Consider the following 27,182-nt stretch of genomic DNA (forward strand, 5'->3'; position numbering starts at 1 on the left):
CTCAATAAAGATTTTTTTTTTTTTTTTTAAATGCTTATTTTTTTCTGCTGAACTTCAACCTGTAAATGTGTAGTGATCAAAATCTTATCTTGGAAATAAAATGATACAATATTGAAGGTTCATAAATTTAGGATGCAATTGTTCTGTCAAGAAACAACGGTAACCCAGCTCCAACTATATTGGGGAGAAAAAACAATTAAATAACATATCAACGAAAGCATCTCACCTTCATGCAATGACTAATGGATAAGTGAGAGAACATGACAAGATGGGATTAAGGTTTTAAGGGAAACAGTAAAAAACCACCACTATTCCTTTTTATATGACAGAGGGAGTCTCTCTAAATTACGTAAGAGTGCATTTGATTCAGTGACTAGGCTTGGTAAACTAAGATATGGATCCTTAGCCTATGTTAGACTCAACTCATCAGTAGAATAGGACTCGCCAAGAAGGGATGCTTAGCTTGTCAACATGGGATAAGGCTGGCAGGTCCCTCCCCCCCCTCCCCCCAAAAAACAAAAAAAACCTGGCCAGCTTCAGCTAAGCCACGATTTTTGCAAATTGGACATACTTGGAAGTGAAAGATTGAACTTGGAAGTGACAAATGAACAGAGGATTAAAAATAGGAGATTTATTCGTAAAATTACAGTCCTTGAAGTTAAGATGGCATTAAAAGATAAAAAAGTGGGAAATCTATGGGACCAGATAAAATACCAATTGAAGTTTGGAAATGTTTAGGGGATAAAAGAATTATTTGGTTAACTAATCTGTTCAATAATATTGTAAAAACCAAGAAAATGCCGGAAGAATGGAGAAAAAGTACGTTAGTACCTTTGTATAAAAACAAAGGTGACATTCAAAACTGTAATAACTCTCGTGGAATTAAGATTATGAGTCATACGATAAAATTATGAGAAATGGTAATTGAACATAGAATAAGATCATAAACGAAGATTTCATAAAATCAATTTGGTTTTATGTCTAGGAGATCAACAATAGAAGTCCTGATGTAAGGAATAACCAGTTACACCAAAAGATGCGGTCAATAAAGTCAGGACCAAATTCCATGGGTGGTCATAAGCCATCTAATTGCAGAAACTATCCCCCCCTGTTCCAGTCATGGAATAGATGAAATAAATCCAAAAATGTTACTTATCTTTTAAGAAGTTTAATGGAAAAATTTAGGAAAAAGAAGGACTTGCATATGGTTTTTATTGATCTAGAGAAAGCTTATGATAAAGTACCTAGGGAAGTGCTTTGGTGGGTATTAGAAAAGAAGGGAGTTTGCAGCAGATATACGGAGGTCACTAAGAATATGTATAATAGAGTAGTGACTAGCGTCAAGACCGTAGGAGGAGAGTCTAGAGAGTTTCCAATCTCAATAGGTGTTCATCAAGGTTCTACTTTAACTCCTTATCTTTTTACTTTAGTAATTGATGTAATTACTAGGAATACCCAAGATGAGATCCCTTAGTATATGTTGTTTGCAGATGATATCATGTTGAATGATGGTAGTAGGAGCAGAGTAGAATCTAAGCTAGAACTTTGGAGAGCCACATTAGAGTCTAAAGGGTTTAGGATAAGTAGGAATTAGATTAAATATATGAAATGTAATTTCAGTAATGTAAGGAGTAGCAACAGAGAGAAGATTATATTGGATAATCAAGAGACTAATAACACTGATAGATTAAGATATCTTGGATCTATTATGCAAGGTAAAGGAGAAATTGAAGAAGATGTAGTACATAGAATTAAGACGGGATGGGTAAAATGGAGGAGTGTGTCAAGTGTGTGTATGATCGTAGAATACCCTTAAAATTAAAAGGAAAGTTTTATAAGACGTCCATAAGGACATAGCACTATACTTTATGGTTCAAAATGCAGGACAACTAAGAAACAACATATACAAAGAATGAAAGTTGCTGAGATGCGTATGCTAAGGTGGATGATTGGTTTAACATTAGAAGATAAAGTAAGAAATGAACATATACGCAAAAATTTACGCATAGCATTGGTTGAAAATGAGATAAGGTAGGGGCGACTTAGATAGTTTGGGCATTTAAAATGCAGGCCTAGTAAAGAACCTGTGACGAGAAGTGAATTAGTTATGGTTTCTAGCAAGAAAATGGGTAGGGGCAGGCCTAAAATTACTTGGAATGAGGTAATGAGGAAGAATTTAATAGCCTTTAATCTAATAGAGGAAAATGCTTTGCATCAGGTGAATTGGTAGAAAAGGATTCATGTAGCTGACCCCACCTAGTGGGACTTGAGGCTTGCTGACGTTATTGTTGTTGTTCTGCATACTTACCCAAAGAATCCCCTCTCCCCACCCTAATCAGAAAGCTCTCCTTTTCCTAGCCAAGTTCACGCAGGTCAGTCAACATCTTGCAGCTAAAGCTCCCCTTCGTCCGGCCAAGCTCGCACAACTCAATTAACAGCTTGCAGCTTCCCCTCTGTGACTGGATTTGGGGACTATTTGTGCTCAGATCTGGCGTCAGTCCACAATCCAAGCCACACAATTACGGAAGAAGAAGATTGATCTACATTCCCTCAATTTCCATCATTTTCTCGACAATTCCCTTGGAAAATAGCATTTTCAAAAATGATTGAAGGCTGAGCTTTACATTATCAGGATAAAATGGCCGAACACATGAGATTTGGACTTCGTCAACAATACTAACAAGTCAGTGGGGGGGTTCAGGATATGAACATATTTTTTTATCTATATTGAATTGCATGATCGGGATAGAATTGCACACATCACTAGACCACACAACAGGGGCATCTGGTCATGGGAAAGATTCAAACGAATAGGTGTTTAACTATGTGAGGTTTTTAATTGGTGTTTTGAATGGGAGAGGTTCTGTTATCTGATGTCTGGTATTCATGTAGACGTACAGGCCTCGAGATCAGCACAAGTTATTTTCACAACTGCATCTTCAGAGGATTGAACTAAGGATGTACACTTATCATGCACTTATCTAGGCTCCCCAGCTATTGGGCTGCCTCCTTGAAGTTAAAGTGAACATCTCATCACTTAGAAGTCTAAGGGTGTGTAGTTTCTCTCCACTTCTCGTGTTTCGCCCATATAAAGAGGGAAGAAGAGAAATTATGTGGAGAGAAGGGGAGGCAGGGGGTGGGGGGGCACTTTTTTCCCTTCCCAAATTGGACAGATTTGGAGAGAAATGAAAAGGAACTAAACCATGACTTTGCAAAAAGACAATTACGCCCTTTAACAACCAACTCACAACTTTGCAAAAAGAAGGTTATGCTCCTTAACAAGAAAAAAAAAATTTAAATCACAAATCTTATGTAGATTATTTTATTTTTTATATAGTTTCATCATTTTTTTAATATATATATATATGGCCAATGAAAATATTGTGATCATGGAGTTCAATGTGCTTATAGGTTTGTTCCACATTTAATGGGATCTTATAGCAAATAGATTAATCTTAAAACTTTCATATTTTTTTAATGTAAAAAATTATTTGTACCCATTAGTCATTCCCATATTATCCTACACTTTCTTATAAGGGTAATATTGTAAAATGAATATATATATACATATATATACATGCATATATGCATGCATATAGTTCCTTTTAAATTTTAATACATACATATAGATACATATGGTTCCTTCTCTTCCTCTCCCATATGTTGAAACAAACCGGGAAAATATATTTCTTCAAGTTTCTCTCCTGCTGAACCAAACATAAAGAGAGAAACTAGTTTCTCTGCTCTTATCTTCTCTCCTATTAGTTTCTTTTATCTTATCCCAACTTCTCCCCAACCAAACGCACTCTAAAAGACTTCAAGGGCAAGCTTCTAGTTTTTGCAAGGACATCACATTGAAGGTCAACTCTAGGAAGGGTTATAAGAGATGACAGCAACAAAGCTAAGGGGATGTAAAAATATATTTTTTTTAACAATAAAAGAAGATATACTAGGAAAGAGAATGTACAATCATAGAGAGAATTTTAAATCCCCAAAAAGAAAAGGAAAAAGTGAAAAACAAAAGCAAAAACAGAAAAAAGAGGAAAAAAATAAAAATAAAAAAATTAATTTCTTCAATCAGCCAAGAAAACCCCTTTTAATCCCTTCCCATCATAGTTCACCGAACATTTCAAATTAGCTAATTCCTTTTGACCCTTTTTCACCTTAGTTTTGCTACCGTCAAGCCTAACTTCCTTTCCTCCTTGATCAAACAACATGAGGGCCAAGTCATCCAACAAAATCTGAGTTTTGAGATCTTTCCTAGAAATTTCTAACTGAAATAGGCAAAATTCAATCCTTCACCTTATGCTCCTCTTTAAGACCATCATCTTCAAAAATATTAATTCCATCTAAGCCTTCTAAAGGAGGAGGCAGCATGTAAAATAAGTACCCGAGGTGATCAGTAGAACAATCCGAAGAGTAATTATGTTGATCCCAAATTTGATCCAAAAGTAAGCCCCTGTCACAATCATAATCACAACTGTCTGCACTACCTCTGTCCGAAAAATCCCCCATATCTTACTCTCCTTGCCAGTACTAGCCCTCTCACCAATTGGCTCCTCAACTATACTTAACTCACCTTTTGAAACTCTCTTAATAAATTGTTTTGTGGTTTTACTAGATGATTCTCGAATTTCTTCAAAATGTTTCCTCAATTCCAAACCCCTTTGCACTTCCTTATGCCGAATGTAAACCTTCTGATCTATCTGATTATCTGAATTAGCTGTTTTACCATCTGACATTCCTTCAGAACCCACAATAAAATCCTGAATTTCATTCTCACAATACTTAATATTCTTACATGAACCCCCCCCCCCCCCCCAATTACATTCTCAGAACCCTGCCCACTAGCATAGTTCTTCTGAACAGGAAAATAATTACCCTCAATAATATTAATTGAATCTTTAGAAACCAACCTTTCTATTCCCACCTCCTTCTCTTTTCTGTTGTCAGAACAACTACTCCCCTCCTCTTGATAACCATGGGTCTGATTTGATGTTGGCCAATTCACTGATGCAGTAGCATCTTCCTTCTGCTTTCGAGGGAGCTGAAGTCCTTCCACCTCACAGGATTTAAAAGGACTATCTGCTGCATTCAGATTAGGAACCTGACTTCATCCATTCTAAAAAAAAAAAAAACATCTACAAATTTAAGCATGCAAAAACTATCTAAAATTCTGAGGAGCCATTTGGTTTGAAGCATCTTCCAACATTCTTGTGAATGTGATCTCTATGCATCTCATTCCCACGTTTGTTTTGAGGTTGGAATCTAATGTGACAGTAATCGCACATTCCATGGGAAATGAAGGATTCCAACAAAACATGCAAACCCATTTGCATGCTTCTAAACGGAAACCATGAGAATCCTATTTTTTGGAACTAAATTGCCCTCACTATTTCGGCCAATTAGAGATTAATGCCCCCATAATATGACTATTGTTATATTTATAATAATATATTATTAAGTTTGTTGTACTATAGGCTTGATTCCAAAAGGAGCTATGGATTCTTGATTTTTTTAGAGTATTCCCATTTCTTGTAAATATTTTTTTGAACACTTAAACACTAAAAACTTGTCTTTCCCGCTTCATAGATCTGTTTGAAAAGCCAAAGTCCCATGATTAAGGCTTTTATTTGGTTAGTTGTTCTTAATAGAGTTAATGATAACAATCTGCTGCAGAGTAGGAGGTCTTTCAAGGCTTTGTCCACAGATGTATGTTCTCTTTGTTTTGAAGAGTCAAAAACTGCTTCTCACCTGTTCCTTCATGCTCCCTTTCTTGGAGGGTGCGGAGCAAACATTTTGGCTTATTTGGAGAGAGTTGGGTGTGTCCAGTGTGGATGGAGGATTTATTGGCTATTTAATTTTCAGCTTTTGGAAGGGAAAGTTGCTTTGGCGTTGTGGAAGTGTGCAGTTTCTGCAGTTTTGTGGGGATTTGGTTGGAGTAGACAACTCATATTTTTACAAGAAAGAGGATGTCTTCCACTATACTTTGAAATAGGATTCAATATCTAGCATCCTTGTGGCTTTTGCAGCGGATGTTTCAAAGGGCTTTCTTTTTCTGATTTACAGCATGATTGGCAGGCTGTGCTGTTTTGATTTATTTTGACTTATTCTTGTTTTTTGTTGTTGTATATTTTAAGGAAGATTTCTTATGCTCCTAGCTGTACTTCTTCTTAATAAAATCTATTCATTTTCAATCAAAAATAATATATTATCATAATAACAAATTAGAAATCAATAAAAAAATATTAAAAACTATTATTATTATATTGTAAAATAATACAACATAATGGTCGAGAGTTTGTTTGGTATTATTTATGTAGATTGAAGAAAAAAATTATCAAAACGCGTTTATTTAGGGTCTGCTTGGTATCGTTGTTGTTTTCTGTTTTCTCTTTCCATTTCTGCATAGCGAAGAAACATATTAAAAAAAATGCGTTTGCTTATGTTACTAGTTTTCTGTTCTTGTTGTCGATTTTCAGCTATTTGAAAAAAACACTGAAACCCAAATTTTATGATTTTCAATTGTTTTCGAAACCTCTTGCCAGAAATTTTTAATATCCTAAAATATTTTTTTTAAATAAATCATTGCAAAAAAACTGAAAACTAGATTTTATGATATTCAATTGTTTTAGAAACCTATTGCCAAAAAAATTTAATATCCTAATATAGTTTTTTAGAATTAATTATTCTTTTTATACACACTTTTAAATTAAAATAAAAATATTCATTCTTTTCAAAAAAAAATAAAAAATAGTAAAATTTAATTACAAAATATTTTACTATTTTTCAATTGTCATGTACAATAAAATCGTTATTGTAAAGTGAATCTTGGAAATATAACAACTAAGTAAAATACATATAACAATTTTTTTTATTATAGTATTTTAAATTTGTATTATTTTGCACTTTTATTATTTGAATTGAATTCTTTAAAAAAGTATTTTATTTAAAAAAAAAAATGATTTTTTTAAATTAAATTTTTAATTTGTTTATGCTTTACAAACATTAACCAAACAGGTTGCTAGTTTCTAGATTTTAGTTTCTATTTCTGATTTTTAGTTTTCATTTCTAGTTTTTGTTTTCATAATTTTCCGTAGGGATACCAAGCGGCGCCTTAGGTTGTCAGCTTTCTACTGCTGTCAATATTCAAACTACATTTTATGAATTTCAGTTGTTCTGGCAACACATTGTCAGAATATTTTAATATCCAAAATCAACTTTTTTTAGATTAAATAATTTATTTCATACATATTTAAAATTAAAATTTTAAAAAATGATCATATGAATTTAAAATACAATTAAAATAAAAATCTCCATAAATTTTCAAAAAAAAATTAAAAAAAAATAACAGCCTTTTACAAAAATATTATTTTGTCATGTAGAATAAGATTGTTCATACAAAGTGAATTTTGAAACATATTAGTTAAGTTCCCAGACAAAAAATAAATAAAAAGAAAAAAAAAAAAAAAACAAGAAGAAGAAGAAGAAAACTGAAAAACAAAAGGAATAAAACAAAAAATCAGCACACACTAACAATCCAACAAATATCGCCAATCCCTCTGAATATCCAAAAAGCTCTGCCTCTTAAAGCTCCCATGACCCACACATCAAAGAGAAGCCATATAAAGAATCTTCTCCCAAACCAGCATAGATGACAACTTCTTCCCTGAGAAAACATGCACATTGCATTCCATTCACAGCCCCCAAAAAACTTCAAAAAAGCACAATCCCAGAGCCCTGCTCTTTTCCGGCTTTAGTTTCCATTTCTAGTTTTTTCATTTTTTGACAGTGATAGCAAATGGCTCCTGATATTTTTAGACTATATTGCCCCCTATTATAACAGTTAATTGGACTATTATGTGTAGAATTTTTTTTTATAAATATTGAAATTTTAAGACATGGATTTAATTTGGAAATTATTTCTTAGTCGGCTGTGTGCTGAAAATATGTTTATTATTCGGTAAACTCTTTGAAATATTTGTCAAGATTGTTGAAAAAAAAACAAACACAAGCATCCTATGTGCATTCTAGGAAATCTTATAATGCAAACCGAAAAAAAGTATTTCGAAGAAGCAAGCATCTCATTCCTAGAAATGACACTTTCGGGAGTATCATTCCATGGGATTATATTTTATCTTGCACACCAAATGTCACTTGAGAGGGAAATACACAACAACAACTTATCATTATATGCACAGAAAATTAGTTTAAATACTACCACTTTGATTCATCATAACTTATATTTTAAAAACTAGATCAAATCAGAATATCCCTACAGAAGACTACATTTTACATGAGCATTGATCCTTTCTAGATCATCAAGAGGAAACTTTATGGCACACTACACGCAATAGCCATGTTTATTATGGAATAGTGGAATATGCCAAAAAAGTATCAATATTTATTGAGTTTCAAATTCCCTTCTTATCAACCTTTGAGTTCTTCACAATTAACTACTGCAAACAACCCATGTGCATTTAACTTTTGTAATTAATCATTTCCTTTTAAGTTAAAGATATACATATCTACACTACAGATAAAAAGCATCCGTAGTTTGGATTGTTCTATGGTTTTATTAGACATGAACACCCCTTCACACTTTTCTTTCTGTCGCTCTTGATTTATCCATCATAACATCCCATCAAATATTCAGATTCAGAAGCCTAACATGCAAACTCAATAAGAAACATGAAGCATAATTGCTTGGCTTAACTACAGAGATTCATGATTTACAGAATAAAATTGGAAAGTTTCATAAATAACAAAACCCTAAAAATATATGGCTATAATAACAGACAAAAATTAACACTTCAAAGAAATCATGTGAAGAATAACCAGTGAACAAATAAAAGAGAGACCTACAAAAATTTTTATAAAAAAATGAAACAAAAAGAGGCCTAACCTTCACAATATTTCATCAGAATGTTCAATAGAACCACCCCTTGTTCTGCCTAGATAATCATAGATGACAAAATGCTTTCAAAATTAAGGCAAGGAAAAGTATAACATAACAAAAACTTTTGGTAAGTATCATACAATAACAAGAGGAAATAATCTGCGTGAAGTAGAAGATAGTTTAAGGTATATAACAATTAGATATAAATCAATAATAGAGGCTCATAACACAGTTTTTTCTTCCTTAGCACAAAATGTGCCAACATGAACAGTTCAGTATGCACAAAACCTAACAAGGTATTTTACCCAATCTTAATCAAATCTGACAATAGAACCTAAACAACCATGTGTGCATGTGGTTGTACGAAACATTCCAAAGTTTATCGAAATCTCAAAATTTCAGCGAAACTTGTCGACATTTTAACCATACAATGAAATTTCCTTGGAATTCAAATAAGAGATTTAAGAATGAAGTGAAATTTATCTTGTAATTTATTTTATTTATTTTTATCAAAAAAAAAATATTATTACAAATGCTTTTGAAATTATAAGAAAAAAATAAACTTACAGCAGCATTTTATTTAACCATTTATGTCTAAATTATCATTATTTGTATAACAAATAATATTTAAATGATTTATGAATTTCATTTGAATGAGCTTAATATGTTTACTGTACATTATGTTACAAATATGTTTGATACACATACTATATTACAACTTTTCCACCTCATACACAACATATATGTATTTAACTTGTAATATATTAGTCCTAAAACTTACATTATTATGTTTGTTAACCATTTCTAAAGTTTCACAAAGAATTTCATGTTTTACTACTGATTTCCGTTATTTTTTCAAATTGAAATCGGAATTGATATCAAAATCAAAATTTCCGTCGAAATGTACTTTTGGAGCTTCAAAATTTGAGTCGTAATCGAAATTTAAGACCTTGGTTACGGTTGTCTAAGTAAACAGCTAGTGCAACATTTCTGCTAGTGTTGATGTTTATAATTACGTAGATCTGTGATTCAATCCCCACATGGTGCAGGAGACCCCTTACGGCTGCCCCAGGGTCACGTGGCCTGCTATAACCAGGGCCATTGGTGGGGCAGTTATGGTGCCCAAGTAACCAGCTAAGTTGCAACTGCACACTCTGTTATCACATTCGTATACCATGCTTGATTGTGGCTAACCCAGGGGTGTTGCTATAACAAGTGCCTACGGTGTCCTAAGTTACCAGCTAATTTACACCCAAATACTCCATTATCACACACGCAAGGACTTTCACCAACAGCAAAATTTACTATAATTACAATAGATTTTTCACAGGATCAACATTTTGACAATTCAACTGTTAATGATTATTTAGTCATTTAGCATTATTATTATTTGTAGAGTTTGGTTTGTAATAAGTGTAAGTTAGTAAGGGTAATAAGGTCATTCCAATAGTACTTTATAAATAGAGGGAGAGACTTATTATTGAGTTTAGGTCTTCCATTTTACCCAATTATTCAACATGGTATCAGAGCATGATTCTGAAACCTAAACCCTAAGTGCTACCACCATCATTAAACTGAAGCCTGAAACCCAAAATCAGCTGCATGTCTATCATCATAGAAGATTTTTCAGCGATACTATAATCCAAGAAAACAGCCAGCAGCAGCAGAAAGTCAGACCATTCGTTGGAATTTTCTGGGCGGCACTGCCAGTTTGAGAACATCAAATCCACTATAGATTTGTCAAATCCAACACCATACTCACCCATAGACACTGCTGATCTGCCCCCCACTGAAATCCCTCCTCCAGGCAGTGTCGCACACACCCTTGCGAGCCGAACAAAGGCTTCCAGGGCCAACCCCACTCACCAGCGCGTGAAGCCACTTTCAGGCATGGTTTTGACCTGAAATGATCCAGCAGTGATCCAATCTCTCTATTATCATGTTTTCGGAGTTTTTCATTATGTTTTTTGCCCAAAGTTCTCACCTTTTTTTTATTGCTCAAGTGCGGCACCCAAGGAATGGTTGTTTGATGCTTCATGAAGCAGCTTATCAATGGTTATTGAGTTTATTGGGTCCGAACAGTGGGATTTGCTGTGTTTTTTTATTCAATGATCTAATTCCTTCCATATATCAAAATATCAAGCTGTTGGACATGTGTTTTGCTCAAAGAGCCAATCTTTGCTTAACCATGCACTCGTGGTAATTCATCAGTTGTTGTTCAGTGTTAGTAACAGCCACTGGTGACTTTCTTGGAGCAGTGACAGTGCTCATAAGCTGTTTTTTGTGAGGCTATGGCAGTGTTATATAAGTTAGTTGGTGATTTCTCCATGGTAGTTTCAGTGGTTCACGTCTCCCATTGTTTCAGTGCTGTGAGCTGCTTTCTTGGGGCTGTGTTTGAGTTTCTTGGTGCTGTAGAGTACTGATTTATTTGTGACTTGTTCATGGTTGGTCACCTTGTTCGAGGTTGTTCCGATTGTTCAAATAATTAATCTTAAGGTCATTGGTCTGAGTTTGTGAATGTTGGGATGGATTTTGCAAATCCCAACAATATGGTTCCTTTGTTAATCACTTGCTTGAGGGAACAGCGTATTGTGATTATATCAGAGGAAGAATATTCAAGGTTTCTACAGTATTAGTCATCTTAACAAGCATCTTCTCACATTGCATCTTTTGCCCAAAAAAGTAATCCTACAGTCTGTATGTCATCTGACATCCTTCCTACTAGTCCTTGGGTTATCAATTCTGCTGTCGCTGACCATATAACAGGTGCAATCAACTTTTTTTATAATCTCCAGTATCCTAAAAATCTACCCTAATGGGTCCACCATTGCTGTTAAAAGAATAGGAACAGTAAATCCTACTCCTTCCATCTCTCTTTCTTCTGCTTTATACATTCCTAAATCTCCTTTCAATATCATGTCAGTTAGTAAGCTTGCAAAGTCACTAAATTGTTCTGTCACATTCTTTCTTGATTCTGTGGTTATTCAAGATCTGCAAACGAGAAAGACAATTGGCACGGGACGTGAGGCTCGTGTACTTTACTACTTTGAGTCGCCTTCTCCACCCATTGCCTGCACAGCTGCAGCTACGCCACTTCAAATCCATTGTCACCTTGGTCATCCGTCCTTGGACAATTTGAAACAACTAGTTCCTACATTGAGTTCTATGGCTAATCTTAAGTGTGAGTCTTGTCAATTGGGCAAGCATCATCACGTTCCCTTTGCTTCTCAGGTCAACAAATGAGTGGTTAGTCCTTTCATCCTAGTCCATTCTGATATTAGAGGTCCTAGTCGTGTCACATCAAAGTAGGGTTTTGGTACTTTGTTAAATTTGTTGATGACTACTCTAGGATGACTTGGTTATATTTAATGAAAGATCATTTCGAGTTGTGTGATATCTTTTGTGCCTTCTATTCCCAAAAAGGGACTCAATTTGATATGCCAATCAGGATACTTCGTAGTGATAATGCTAAGGAATACTTCAATACCCAATCCAGTACTTATATGACTAGATTTGGTATGATCCATCAGTCCTCTTATGCCCACACTCCACAACAAAATGGGGTTGCAAAGCAGATAAATAGACATATTTTTGAAGTCACTCATACCCTGTTGTATCAAATGAATGTCCCAAAAGTTTTTCGAGTGATGTTGTGCTCACAGCTTGCTCCCTCATCAATAAAATGCCATCCTCTGTCCTTTGCAGCAAAATCCCATATTCAGTTATCTTCCTTGAGGCACCTTTGTTCTCCCTTCCTCCTTGTATATTCGGTTGTGTGTCCTTTGTCCATTAGTTAACTCTAGGAATGGATAAGTTGGATCACCATTCTATCAAATGTATCTTTTTGGACAATTCCTATACTCAAAAAGGATATCAATGTTATAGTCCTACTTTACATCAATTTTTTGTCTCTGCTAATGTCATCTTCTTTGAGTCTACACCATACTACTTTGATTCCTTGAGATATGCTGACCTTAATGAGTCTCTTCCTCTGCCTTGCCTTCCAGATCCAAACCTAGTATCTATGCCTAATCCTCCTACATCTTCATCCAGTTTAAGTCCTTCTCATCACTTAGATCATCCCTATTTGTAGGTATACACATGGCGACTCAAAGGGGAAGTGCCTCCTCCAGCTTCTACTACTGTGCCTCTAATTCCCTCGTTGGATGATCTTATTTCCCATGATGTTGATCTTCCTATAGCTGTTCGAAAAGGTAAACACACTTGTATGGAACGTCTGATCTCTAATTTTGTTTATAAGATTTCTTGTCACCCTCTTATTACTGTTTTGCTAGTACTTTGTCTTCCATTGCTCTTCCAAAATCTATTTCTAAAGTCCCATCTCATTATGGGTGGAGGACAGCAATGGTTGAAGAAATGCATACGCTACATGATAATGATATTGGGATTTGGTACCTCTTCCTCCTGATAAGTCTGCAATTGGTTGCTGCTGCATGTACACTGTGAAAGTCAATCCTGATGGTTCTATGGCTCGTTTGAAAGCCCACCTTGTTGTTAAGGGGTATACTCAGGCGTATAGTTTGGATTATTCAGACATATTCTCTCCGGTCACTAAACTTTACTCAATACGTTTGTTCATTTTTTTAGACACCACTTGTGACTAGCCTCTACATCAGTTAGAATGTAAGGAATGCTTTCCTACATGATGATCTTCATTAGGAGGCATATATAGACCAACCACCTGGTTTTGTTGCTCAGGGGGAGTCAGACTCAATATGTCGACTTAAGAAATCACTGTATGGATTAAAATAGTCTGCAAGGGCATGGTTTGACTGTTTTAGTATTATAGTACTTGAGTTCAGTCTTCATTGGTGTGCAGTAGATCACTCTGTTTTTTATCGTCATACTCCATATGGTAGGATTTTACTTATTGTGTATATGGATGACATTGCGATCACCGCTGATGATGATCGAGGCATCCAAGACCTAAAGTTTTTCCTACAGAGTAAGTTTCAGACCAAGGACTTGGGACCATTGAAGTACTTCTTGAGTATAGAAGTATCGAGATCTCGTACAGGAACTGTATTGTCACAGAGAAAGTATTATTCTTGATTTTTTAGATGAGACGGGGCTATAGGGATTCAAACCTGTTGACAAACCCATGGATCCTAATAGTAAGTGTCGAATATGGGTGATTTGTTGCCTAACCCAAGTCGGTATAGGAGACTTGTTGGAAAGTTGCTCATAGTCACCCGACCAGATATATCCTTCGTAATAAGTGTTGTGAGTCAATTTCTTGATTCTTCGAGAACAAGTCACTCGGATGCAGTAATTCGTATTTTGAGTTATCTCAAAGGTGCACCAAGGAGAGGTTTATCAGGATCAAGGTCACACTCATTTTCAAGGATATACAGAAGCAGATTGGGCCAAGTCGCCTTCCAACCGAGGATCCACAACCAAGTATTGTATCTTTGTCGGTGATAATTTGGTGTCTTGGAAAAGTAAGAAACAAACTATGGTGGCCAGATCGAGCGCTGAGTTACAATACATGGCTATGGTGCACACTACATGTGAACATGTTTGGCTGAAGAACATGTTGAAAGAACTAGGTTTTCCACACACTCAACTTATGGAGTTGATGTGTGATAATCGAGTTGCTATTCATATTGCCTCCAACCCTGTCTTCCATGAGCGGACAAAGCACATTAAGGTTGATTGTCATTTTATTCGAGAAAAACTTGTACAGAAGTTCATTACAACTACTCATGTGACGTATGAGTTTCAGCTTGCTGATTTGTTCACTAAAACCTTGGGAGGTGCTCGTGTGAAATTCATTTGTAACGAACTAGGGGCATATGATATATATGCTCCAGCTTGAGGGGAGTGTTAATAGTTATTTAGTCATTTAGCATTATTATTAATTGTTAAGAGTTTCGTTTGTAATAAGTGTAAGTTAGTAAAGGTATTATGGTCATTCCAATTGTACTTGATATATATTATAAATAAAGGGAGAAGCCAATATCATTGAGTTTAGGTCTTCCATTTTACCCAATTATCCAACATTAGACACTAATTTTACCTGTCATCCTTGCCACAATCAAGTTGATTGGATGCTGATAGCCATTTGATCTAACTACCTTTTCACAAAAAATTATTACAAAATGCAATTCTAAAAGTTTTACACAGTGTGGAAGTTAACCTCCCCCCTTCTCCCCCAAGAAACACACAGAAGGCACCTGTTTACAACAAGTTCCAAAAAAAGGTGGGTAGCAGGCAGTTTTAACATCATTTTTTTAGGAGCTGAATTGAACCCATGTTGCTATGGGTGGAAGAGCAGTTGCTGTCAGTCACACCAATATTCTTTTCATTAAAGAAAAATAAGCTTCAATATGCTAAAGAGTAGCGACTCAATTGCTAAAACCTTGAAAATGATCAGCACATGGAGACAAAGGGCATCAGCAAACTAAGAGCAAATCACACTACAAGAACCAAATAATATTGAGGGTTGTTTTAGAAACTCATATAACACATACTTGTGAACTTACTTTTGATTCCATAGCTTCTCCATATGTTTGCAGCTCCTTTAAAATAGCAACCATATGAGAATTTAGCTCAGCTTTCAAACCTGGGAGAACAGTTCTAATGTGCTGCTCCAAAATCTAAAGCATAACAAAAGATAACAAAAAACAAAAAAACAAAATTAGAAGTTAATATTATATGCTGCAATAGAACAAAAACTTCAACATTCTAGGCCTCTCTTTCACTGTCTTCTATACTTTCGAAGTTCTGTTATATTATTCATGGCATTGCAATGAATACAAAGTAACTTTTTCATCAATGACAATTACTTTCACGGGGAGGCAATATTAAGGAGACATATAGTATACAAAAAAAGAAGAATAAAACCACAAAAAATAAAGAACATTGACAAGTGAAAAATATGTAATTTTAGTAATGCTACCTATAGACTCTATTTGTTTACTTTATTATATAAAAAGCTCATTTTTTTGGATACGTTACTTTCAGTTGCATTACTAAAAAAATATCGAGAGGGCCAAAATTTGAAGAAATCCTAGACTCTAACATATTTATTATTACACAATTCTTAAAATTATTTCAAAATTTTCAAGCATGCATGTCCAAATTCATTTTATTGTCAGTAGGTCTACACAGTTTGTCTAGACAGGAAAAGTAAAAGCAGTCTTCAACAAGGACGAAGAATGGGAAGAATGGGGTGGCCCACAAATTCTTAAATCATTAGAGCTAGTGAAGTAGATGCGTTCTTTTAACAATCTGCATCAGTAGATTGTAGTGCCTTAGAGGCAGTATAAGTCCCAAGTGCATATATAACATGTTTCACTATCAACAATCCCTTGAAACCGTGTCATTAACAATTCCATAGCGTTACAAGATTGGCACCCAATGATACTACCACAGTTTTAAATTTCAATTTCAACTATGCAGAAACTTCTAAGGAAATTTCAAATGCCAATTTCAATTCCAATTTCAACTCCGATTAAAAAAATATGGAAAATAGTCAAAAAGCATAAATTTTGTTTTATCAAAATTAAGAACTTGTTAATAGACACGTAATGCTAGATTTTGAACTAAAATGTCGTAAATAAATAATACATCAATGATAGGTATGTGGTGTATAAGATGAAATAAATGCAATAGAATAGCCAAATTTAAATTCGTAATTTCAGTTAAGTATTAAATACTATGCAAGTTCAACCAATTCAGACACAAAGGGTCAAATAAAAATGTCGTTAATATAAGTACCCTTTTGCATAAAATTTCAAGATTCCTAAAGCAATCATTCATATCCTTCTTATATTTCAATGAAGAAGATTTTTAATATGTCAAGTTTCAATTTGAAGGGTTTTGAATCTCAAATTTCAATTTCCAGGAAATTTTGTCCCATGGTCAAATTTTTAATTGTGGAAGTTCAGTAAAAAGAAAACTGACTACAATTTTAATCTTGAGCATGGTATAAAGCAAAATTTTCAACAAAAATTTCAACAATTTCTTGGAAATTTAAGCCCATGGATCCTACAACTTTGTTTCTACTACTAACTGTGTGGACTACCAAAGGCTCAAATGAGTAAGCTTTAAGACAAAGTAAGTCCAAATGCATAGTATAAGCTCAACATAAGAACCACTTGGGACCCATCACAATCTATTTCTTTATTCTTGTGCTGGACTTGCTTAGTCCTTTTTTCTAATATTCTTAAAATACGCACCAAGGGGATACCAATACATTTACTTTCTCTTTAATCTTATACAGGGGTACCTGGGAAATCTAGGTTTTTTCTAGACATGGACAGTATTACACCTATCCATCCTTGAGCACATTTAGTTCATAGAATCTGGGATTCCCACCAATGTAGGACAATGTCCAACCATTTCATTCTCAATTCCGATCCCCTAAATTGATACATAATGGCCTATTTATAGACTTGCAAGAAAATAAGCAAACTAACTTAAGAAACCTAAATAAACTAAAATGCTAGTTTCCAAAATAATAATACCCTATAATCTTGCTTCCTAAATAAAAATATCCTAGAATCTTGGAGATATGACCCTAGCAAAAATAGCCTAAGTTAAAAAGAAATGAAAATACAACAAAAATTAGGAAAGTAAAATAGCTCATGTTTGCATGCAGCATCATTCTCCCCCAGTTTGGAAGAATTTGACCCAGAATTTTAGAAGCCCATGGGATGAAGAACCCAGATCATGACCATGCTTGAGGGAGGCCAATGTAATGTGCCAGCTTCAAATCAAATGGGATCATATGAGTGAACAGGCCATGGAGGTACAGCTGGTAAATTTAATTGCGATAGAAATCAACTCACTGAAGATAAGACTCCAATTTTGAGGAATCTATTATTTCTTCCGATGACCCTTCAATATCAATAGTAGCTTCCTCAACTACCTCAAGAAGTTGAGGCTCAGACTCCCAATGCAGCGGTACTACAATTTCAAAAGCTTCCTCAACTACCTCTACTACCTCTGCAACCTGTTCTCATGAACAGAAAGGATTGCCTTTCTATTGATTCATAATAATTACGATCAAAGAACAATATAAGGGTGTGAAGGATAGAATCAAGCTTGCTCATCCTAGCATCAATCTTGTCTAATGCATAGGTAAAGATAACCGCCATTTTTTTGTTCTTTTTTTTTTTTAATGTGCCGTCTGACTGGTTCAGTCCGGTTTGGCTGAACTGATTTGGTTCAATCTGGTTTTCAATAACAGTGAACTGGCTGCTCCAAAATTTTACTTTTGAACCCCTTTTCTGTGTCAGGGAGGGTTTCTTCTTAAAGCAAGGCATTGTGATGGCTTGCTTTCTTCCAACAATAGAGGTAGGGTTGGTTTACCTGTCATCTCCAGAAATAGGATTCAGGCAAACCAAGGCTAGGGTTTCAACAAGCAGTGAGAATGGCTGCAACAATAGGCAGCAACAACTTAACGACGATATGCTGGGGAACGAACAACTAGTGAAGGAAGCTGCAAGCAAAAATGGACTGAAGAAGATTTCTGAACAATAATGCTCTGATTTACGCACTGGTGACAATGTAGAGTTTTGCTCCAGCAAGTGTGAGGGTTTGTGAAGATGCCCAGAGAACTTCTGTGAAGGATGCAAATTCTTGACATTCTGCTTCAGAGAAAAACATTTCTGCAATGATATAAGCACATTGGTGACCACACCAGCACAATCTGCATATATTTGGAACCTGTCCTTCATTCTTCATTGCAGCACAAATTTATTTCTTTGTAACTGCAACTTCATATTTCGTTGCAGCACTTTTATTTTTTCATTTTTTTTAAGTTGTCAAACTGCCGGGGATGAATTAGGATCGACTGGTGTGATTTAGAGAAGGGCTAATGTGGTGGTTAAGATGGTGGCAGAGACGGTGTCAGCACAAGGTGGTTTAAGTCATGCAAACCTTACATGTTCAAGTGAAACTCGCAGACAACCCCTTCAAAAACTGACAACCATGGTGATTGAGTTGAAACCACCAACCCTGTAAAATAACACTGATAGCCATGTTGGATCAGAGTCTACTTTGATAGCACTTGTTGTAGGACAAATGTCCAATAATTTCATTTCAAAATTCCCACCCGCTAAACTAATAAGTAAGGATGTATTTATAGGCAAACTTAAAAAACCTAAATCAACTAACGTACTATTTCCTAAATATACCCTAGAATCTTGCTTCAAAAATAATATCCTACAATCTTAAGATATGACCCAAATAAAACTATATTAAATAAAAGAAATAAAACTACAATAAAAATTAGAACAGTGAAATAGCTCATGTTTACATGCTGCATCAACCAGCTAGCATCAAATCCTACAAACATAATTACTAGAATTTTGATTGCCAAGAACTAAATATTTTTTTAGATAACATAAATCCTTTAATAACCAAAGTATACTAGATGGAGGATAAGAGAATCTCCATGACTGAGCTAATTACAATCAAGGTTTTAAATTTCCACAAAATTGTTGAAATTTCCGCTTTCCATCACCCTCAAAAACAAAATCGCAGTTGATTTCTATCTTACACAACTTCCAAAAAAATCAAAGCATCCAAAATGTATTAAAATCTCAAATTCTTGGCAAATCTTGTTAAAATTTTAACTATAGAATGAAATTTCCTTGGAGTTCAAATGTGAATTTAGACGCTAAGTAAACTTTCTCTCTTAATTTATCTTATTTTATTGAAACAAAATATTATTACGAGGGATTTCGAAATTATATGAAAAACTAAAGTTACAACAACATTTTATTAACCATTCATGTCTAAAATATCTTTATTTGTAAAGTAAATAATATTTAGTTGATTAATGAGTTTCACTTATACTGAATAAATATATTGAATACATATATCACATTAAAAATATGTTTAATACGCTTGTACGCATATTATATTGCAAGTATTGCACCTCACACACAACACAGATGTATTTAAATTCTCTTTTCTTTAGGTAATAAAAGATGTATTAAGATGGAGTATGTACAATCAAAGTGAGGATACTAAATCCTCAAAAAAGTAGAATTAAAAAAAAAAAAACCATTGCTATGATCAACCAACAAATCCTCTCTTCAAACCCTTCCCATCATAATTCACCGAACACTTCAAATTAGCTCATTCCCTCTGACCCATCTTCACCTTGGATTTGCCACCATCAAGTCAGATTTCATTACCTCCTTGATCAAATTACATGAGGCCCAAGTCATCCAACAACTTCTACGTTTCAATGTCCTTTTCAAGAATTTCATCTGGAACGAAGTAGGTAGAATTCCATCCTTAATTTTTTTTATCATCTTTGGGGACCTCATCTTCAAACATATAAATATCTTCTAATCCTTCTAATGGAGGAGGTGGCGTGAAAGATAAATCCCCGAGACGGTCAACAGAAGAATCGGAGGAATATTTACATTATTCCTGAATATGGTCTAAAAGTAGGCCTTTTTTGCATTTAAAATCACTAATCCCTATGTTGTCATCATCCAAAACATCTCACCATCTCTTTCCTTACTCAATTTTGACCCTCTCATCAGCTGGCTCTTCCAGTATACTTAATACACTCTAGGAGTCCATTTTTATAATTTAATGTGTTCCCTCACCAGATAATTCTCGCTTTATTCATTAAGTTTCCTCCCTTCAAAACCCATCTCCCCAAATTATCTGAATAGACTCCCTTTCTAGCTTGATTTCCACTGAATCAAAGATAAAATCCTAGTTTTCCAACTCATAAGAAATGAAATTCTTAGAATCAGACCCCCCCCCCCCCACTCACATTCCTTAAGCTCTCCCTAATGTCATTTTCCTCCAACTGAGGACAAGCATCATACCTATCAGACCTTCCTCCTTTCATCGCCTGCATTTTACTTTTATCGGAGAATCCCTCATCATGACCACCAAAGATGTTATTCAAAGAAGAGCACAATATAGGATCACCTTGCACTTCATTCAAAGATGGACATTGTTCAACTCGTTGCTACTCTGAAGGACGGTGAACCCCCATTTCCTCCTAAGTCATACGCAAAGAGGCCCCCTTATGTTCAAGCGGATTTAAAGACTCTTGACCTCCCCAGGTAAGCGGCCTATCTGCTCTTCTATATAAGCTTCCCCACTACCCAAGCCCATTTTCAAATCAAAAACTGGTTTTAGGATTCTTTAACCAATAAGCCCATCAAAGGGATTATTAACTCTTATTATTCTCGAGCAACCAACCCAAATCAATGTTAATTTACGATATGCCAAGCCCAGCCCTCTCGCTTTGTCATCCCATCTTCAAAACAAGAAACCTTAGTCGCCTCTATCTTCGTCTTCCTATCATCCACGTGAGAAACCCAAGCCGTTTTTTATTTAAACTGCTCAACCAAGAATGTTGTCTTGAACGCCACCTGTTATACTTGAGAAGCTATCTGAATAAATTCTTCTTGCAACCTTCCCCCGGCAGCAAGCACATACCTTCTCCTACATATTTTTAAAACTCAATTGACCTTCACACTCACCTATGCTTCCAAAAACAATCTAACTTCATAATTGATAATCGTAAAACTTCTTGCTATATGCTACATTTGAGTTTGACCGACAAGAACTCTCCAAAGCAACGAAGGCATCCCCAAATCGAGACAACCTTTCCCCTTTCAGCCCTTCAGGAACAAAATGAAATACTTTTTACCCCTCCATCCCTATCCTAATTCCACGAAATTCCCTGCCCTAGTTACATTAATCCCCATCCAACAATCAACAGAACCCACCCGAAATCTTCAAAATCCCTTGCTGGGACCAATCAGCAATAGCCAAGAACCCAAAGAAAATCATGAAGCAACTCCCAAAGAAGAACGAACCCACCGATTTCAATTTAAAATCTTCTAAAGAACAAACAAAGCTCCAACCTTCCTTGCCTTATCCAACCTCAAATTGAAGGACTTCCCTTCGATCTAGATAGAGCGAACCCCCACCATCACGCCTAATTAGTAACATGATAATAGACGAAAGAGAAGAACAATGAAAGGGTGAAAGCATGAGAGAGACCATTGTGACTCTGCACTGTTTTATCATGCTTCCACTTCGATGTATTTTAATTTATAAGTTATTAGTCCTAAAACTTACATGATTATGTCTATTAAACATTTCTAAAGTTTAATAAAAGAATTCACACTTTACTACTAATTTTCATCATTTTTTCAAATCAAAAACAAAAATTTCAACTGAAATTTTCATACTTTTGAAGCTTCTTTGAAATTTTAGACAAAATCAAAATTTAAGACCTTGATTATAATATTGCTACCCTCCAATCCCTTTGAAGATTAAACAGCAATTTTTCCTAGAAAAATCCAAATAAGGGGGCTCACTTTCGTCGAACTTCCGCTTTTCAGAGTCTAAATGAAAGAGAGGTTGATGACCTTACTTTTGTTAAGTGCATAGAATTCTTTTGTTCTCATAGTAAGGGTGCTTTGATTCCATAAGTGGTAATTTGAGAACTTCTAAGTTTGCTAAGATGGCATTGAAGCACTTGGGGCAAGAGTGGCAAAATTGGAAACCTTGGAGACACAATTCATTGAACTCCAAACATTTGTTGTTGAACGTTCAAAAAAGAAGGGTGTGCCAATAGAGATTGAGGCCACATATCAAAACACTATGAGGGTCCTTTATTACGAATCAAAATTGGAGGAAATGATTGTGGAATTGGAGGATTTTATTACACGGATATCCCTAAAGAATAGACCAATAGAGCTTAAGGCCTCCCTACAGGAGCTTACTAAGAATTTTTACTTGCTTACAAATAATGTTAAAAGAGTCCATTAGTTCCCTAAAGGAAGATTTGAAGGAAATGGGTAGGTTTCATAACCCAATGGACTAGTTCCAAAACAAGCTGCAGGACTTCAATGCTAAGTTGAATGTTACAACATTCCAGGAGACCCATAGTAGATGTTACTGAAGGGGTTCGAGTAGAATTACTGGAGCCAAAATCTTGTAGTGGGGCTCGAGATGCCAAGGAATTGCACAATCCCACCTTCGAATTGGAGCATTATTTCAAAGGCTCCCGAACTAAACTGGAAGAGAACAAACTAGCAATTGCTACAATGTACCTCTCGGATAATGCAAAGTTATGGTGGGGGACCAAATATGATGACATCTAGAACAATTGATGCACCATGGATACTTGGGAAGAATTGAAACATGCTCTAAAGGTGCAGTTTTACCCAGAAAACATAGGCCACATTGCTGACTGCAAGGTGTATTATCTGCAAAATACTGCCTCAATCAGAGGATACATACGAGAATTTCATGCCTTGATGCTTGTTATCAAAGATATGACCGAATCAGATAGATTGTTTCACTTCCTCCGAGGCTTCATAGGATGGCCTAAGAATGAATTGCGGAGGCAAGGAGCTTGTGGCATTCTCCCCCTCATATTACCAACGTCCTCATGGATTGCTGCAAAAGGTCTTCATTCTTCTGGTTGCGCTGCCACTGTCTTGGAGATGCTCAAGTCTAGTTAGGGATTCTTCGGGTTATTTTTCTTCAAAATTTTCTTTTTTTAATAAAAAAAAATAATTTCATTAATGGAATAAGAGTATACAGCTAGGAGAATAAGACATCTCCTTAACGTAGTCTGGAAAATCCATATAAAAAAACACATTCTTCAAAATCTTTCTTTACTCATCTTTTCAAATCTCCAAGTTCCAACCCCTAGTCATTTTCCTTTGCCCTGTGTCATTTGGAAGGCTAAGGTTCCTTTTAAAGCCCGAGCATTCATTTGAACCCTAACTCTTAACAAGATTAATATGAATGACTTGTAGCAGGTAAAGGGGACCTATTTGGCTCGCAGCCCAGATATGCGCATGTTACGCAGTGAGTCCAATGCGATTAATGCGAACCTTTTTTTTTCATTGCTTGATGGCAAGACAGCTTTTGAAATGATTTTTCCTCCTGTTTTGATTAAGTGCAGGTGCCTCTGCAAAATGTTTATGCATTCTTACTCATGAATTTGGGAAGCGTAGAGGAGGGAGGGAGAGCTTTATGGATTTTTGCAGTGTATGCAATCTTTTGGATGCTGTGATTTGAGAGGAACACAAGTATATCCAACACTCAGACGACCACCCCTTCTCAGCTATGGAATGGAGAACTATTTTTGCTTCTTTTTGGCTATCAATTCAACCTTGATGCATTTGTTTCACATAACTTTTTCTTAAGAAAATGATACTTGTTTGGTTCACAAATAGAGGTGACAAAATAAAGCTCAGCCCATCAATCCATCCATTATAAATGGGATGGAACTCGCTAAGATTTAATGAATGAGTAATATGGCTTACAACCCATTTCTGCCCATCTAAAAAATGGGTGGCAATGGATTGGACTGCAGGTACCCATATAACCCCATTTACACACACCAAACAGATGGCTGTCCTTGGCAATCTCTTGAACTCACATTCCCCTGGTTTGCGGAATCTGGGCTGGAGTGGAATCAAAATCCTGATCCCGATTCCCATTCCATGTTTGTTTGCATAAATGAGGGTGGAATCTTCTGGCTGAAGTGCTGATTCCCCCAGTCAACAGAATTGTGATTTCTCCTCTAAAGGACAATTGCAACTCTCACTAAATAGTTCATGTGGTTATAAATTCCAAAACCAGTAACCAACCCAACGAGGCCATTGGGTTGATTGGACCAATCAGACCTGGGGCCAAACCAATGTTCAAACAGGTGATGTTATAACATTGGGCGCGCGCATGTGGTTATTTATGTTTTATTTTATATAAATATGTACTAAACGATGTTAATATATGTTTGGAGGGCTTGAAGGTGTTTCATGTGCTGCACAGAGACTTATTAGCACACATGCATAGAGTTTTGTGCATCTGCCAAAATGCAATGAAATACTTAACAATGTATATTTATGTTTTTTTTAATGCATATGTGTGTATGCCAGTATGCATACATGCTTGTGTTTTTTAAATAAAAACATGTGTGTGCATAATAACAGATGTTAAAATACAATTGGAGGGCTTTAAGGTGAGGCTGCACAGAGTAGACACACATGCATACAGACACATTTTGTGCATTTGCCAAAATACTACACAATAACTATTAAAAAGTAGAAAGCAAGTATTTGTATATTTCTAAATGATTTCCAAGAGATCCTATTTCAAGATAATTTAGATCAAATGCAACAAATATTGCTATACCAATTTGGGGGTTAACAAGGAATTTTTGGGTTTTATATTAACTATATGTTTGATATGTAGGAATGGGATGGAATTGAATCTATCTCTTGATTTCCATTCTGTGAACCAAGCAGTGTAAATGTAATGTATTTTGATTTTAGGAGTAAACTAAAATTGAGCAGAATGGAGAAAAGGATTACTAAAATTGGCCCCAAATAGTTTTGTTTAAGGGCCAGTTTTTTTCAGGCTTTATTGATTATCATTTTTGTTGTTATTGCTGTTGTTGTTGTTGTTTGCTATATAATGTTAACAAGTTCTGTTGCTTGAATTGTAATACATTTCAGTAAATTCCCATCCTCAAGCTACAGCCTCTAAATCCCAATTCAGAGAGATGAACAGAGGGAGCTCAAAGTGGAGCATTGACCAGCAGCATGAGAAAATGTCAGCCTTCTCTCCTCCTCTTCATCCCCACCAAGATAAACAAGAAATCTGAGCAAATTCAGATATCGCAGAAGAACTAATACACTACATATTCAATAGAGAAGCATCATCTTATTTGAGAAAATGCACACTTCAAATTAGAAAAAAATTATCCTTAAGATAAATTCAGGTCCAAAACGTAGGCAGAGAAATTATATGTTTGTAAGATGTCAGTATGTTAGACAATGCTTGCTCCATGACTGATATGCATAGCTTCCTCTTAACTTTTTACAAATAATATAATGTTCCAATCTTTTCTTTCTTATGTGTTCCAATTTTTTTGAAAGAAATAAATATTTTTTTTGCAAAAAAAGTCGACATGTTTTAGAAAATAAATAAATAAAACATAAGAGTAGCAGGCTTGATAACTCTCCAGTAAGCATATGGTGAAGCAACACAGCATCAAGAGACTAGACTCTCAAGTCAAAAAAAGAAAAGAACAAAAATAAACAGATGGCAGTGCAGTAACCTGGTTCAATTTCTTTGCTAACTGAGGAATGCCACAGCGATTGGAGAGACCATGATATGCCTTTAGCCCATGTGCCATCCAACAAAGGTGAAATATAAAGAATCAATTTCATAATATCCAACCATTGGTGGTAGAACTAAAATTTGATAAAGTGAAAAGTACAGGATTATCACGGAAAAACAGCTCCTCATATGCAAGTGCTTCCAGAATGCTCCTGTTCTTATTGATATCCTGTAACAAATGAGCAAAATAAAACATAATTCAACAAGTTCAACCAATAATCACTATTAAGGTCATAACTAAGATGGCTCATAATTAAATCACAACCATGTAAAAAGAAATGACACCAAATTCCAAATCACATATGCCTTTATCATTTACATTGTTAACCAACCAAAAATGTCACTTAGAAATTACAGGGGGGAATAGTTTATAACATCAGGGCAATATATTTGGCATAAATTCAATTTGAAAAAGCAATCACAAACCATCTAGACAGAATAAATGCTCAATTCCAAATTGCATGTCTTTCAGAATGTGAACTACAAACCAAGGAAAAAATAATTCCTAACCTCACCACAATATCATTGTCATACATTCAATTTACAGGAGTCATACACTGAAGCAACAAAAAAAAGTATCATAGAAGCTGTACAGGCATAAGTAACAGACAACACAGCAAGAAAGGAAGGGCAATAAAAAGAGCTGTTTCCTAGAGTAATGCAGGATTGCCTCAAAAACAGAGGTAAACTCCTTCCTTCTGGTAATTCACTTCAAACACATCTATTGGAGCACAGATTAAAACATAAACCATAAACATCATTTTGATGATTGAAAGTCATCACTTCATTTAAAATTTAGTAGGCTTAATAGGTAAATCTCATTCACTCAAGCTCATTGTTTTTACTTTCTACACTTAACAGATAACTAGGCCCCACATTATCCCAAACCAGCTTGGCATGCTATAGCTCCAATGGACTGATTGATCATAGTCTTCCCTACAGATCAGCGGCATCAGCCACACAAACAAAAAGTGTGATATCCCAATTTTTCGTTTATTCATTCTAGAAAACGTTGCCCCTATACAAGATGACTGAGAAATTTCACCATAGCAACTTCCATCCACAATTCAGCAACAACTACCATGCTCCAATGATAGCATATATGTCAAGAACAGAGAAC

The 27,182-nt window shown here is 35.3% G+C and overlaps 1 protein-coding gene across 5 annotated transcripts in view; it reads right to left on the minus strand.

Moving 5' to 3' along the window:
- LOC131150789 (dynamin-related protein 3A-like) overlaps positions 1–27,182 on the minus strand; it is a 103,790-nt gene that overhangs the window by 58,978 nt on the left and 17,630 nt on the right. For all 5 annotated transcript variants that reach the window (XM_058101748.1, XM_058101751.1, XM_058101750.1 and 2 more), the window contains exons 6-9: positions 26,163–26,231; positions 26,001–26,060; positions 15,406–15,519; positions 8,906–8,954 (exon numbers count right to left, since the gene is read on the minus strand). In XM_058101748.1, coding sequence (XP_057957731.1) covers positions 8,906–8,954; positions 15,406–15,519; positions 26,001–26,060; positions 26,163–26,231 — 292 coding nt within the window. The remainder of the gene's footprint in view (positions 1–8,905; positions 8,955–15,405; positions 15,520–26,000; positions 26,061–26,162; positions 26,232–27,182) is intronic.

Source organism: Malania oleifera, chromosome 3, assembly GCF_029873635.1.
Source record: "Malania oleifera isolate guangnan ecotype guangnan chromosome 3, ASM2987363v1, whole genome shotgun sequence".
NCBI classification, from domain to species: domain Eukaryota; kingdom Viridiplantae; phylum Streptophyta; class Magnoliopsida; order Santalales; family Ximeniaceae; genus Malania; species Malania oleifera.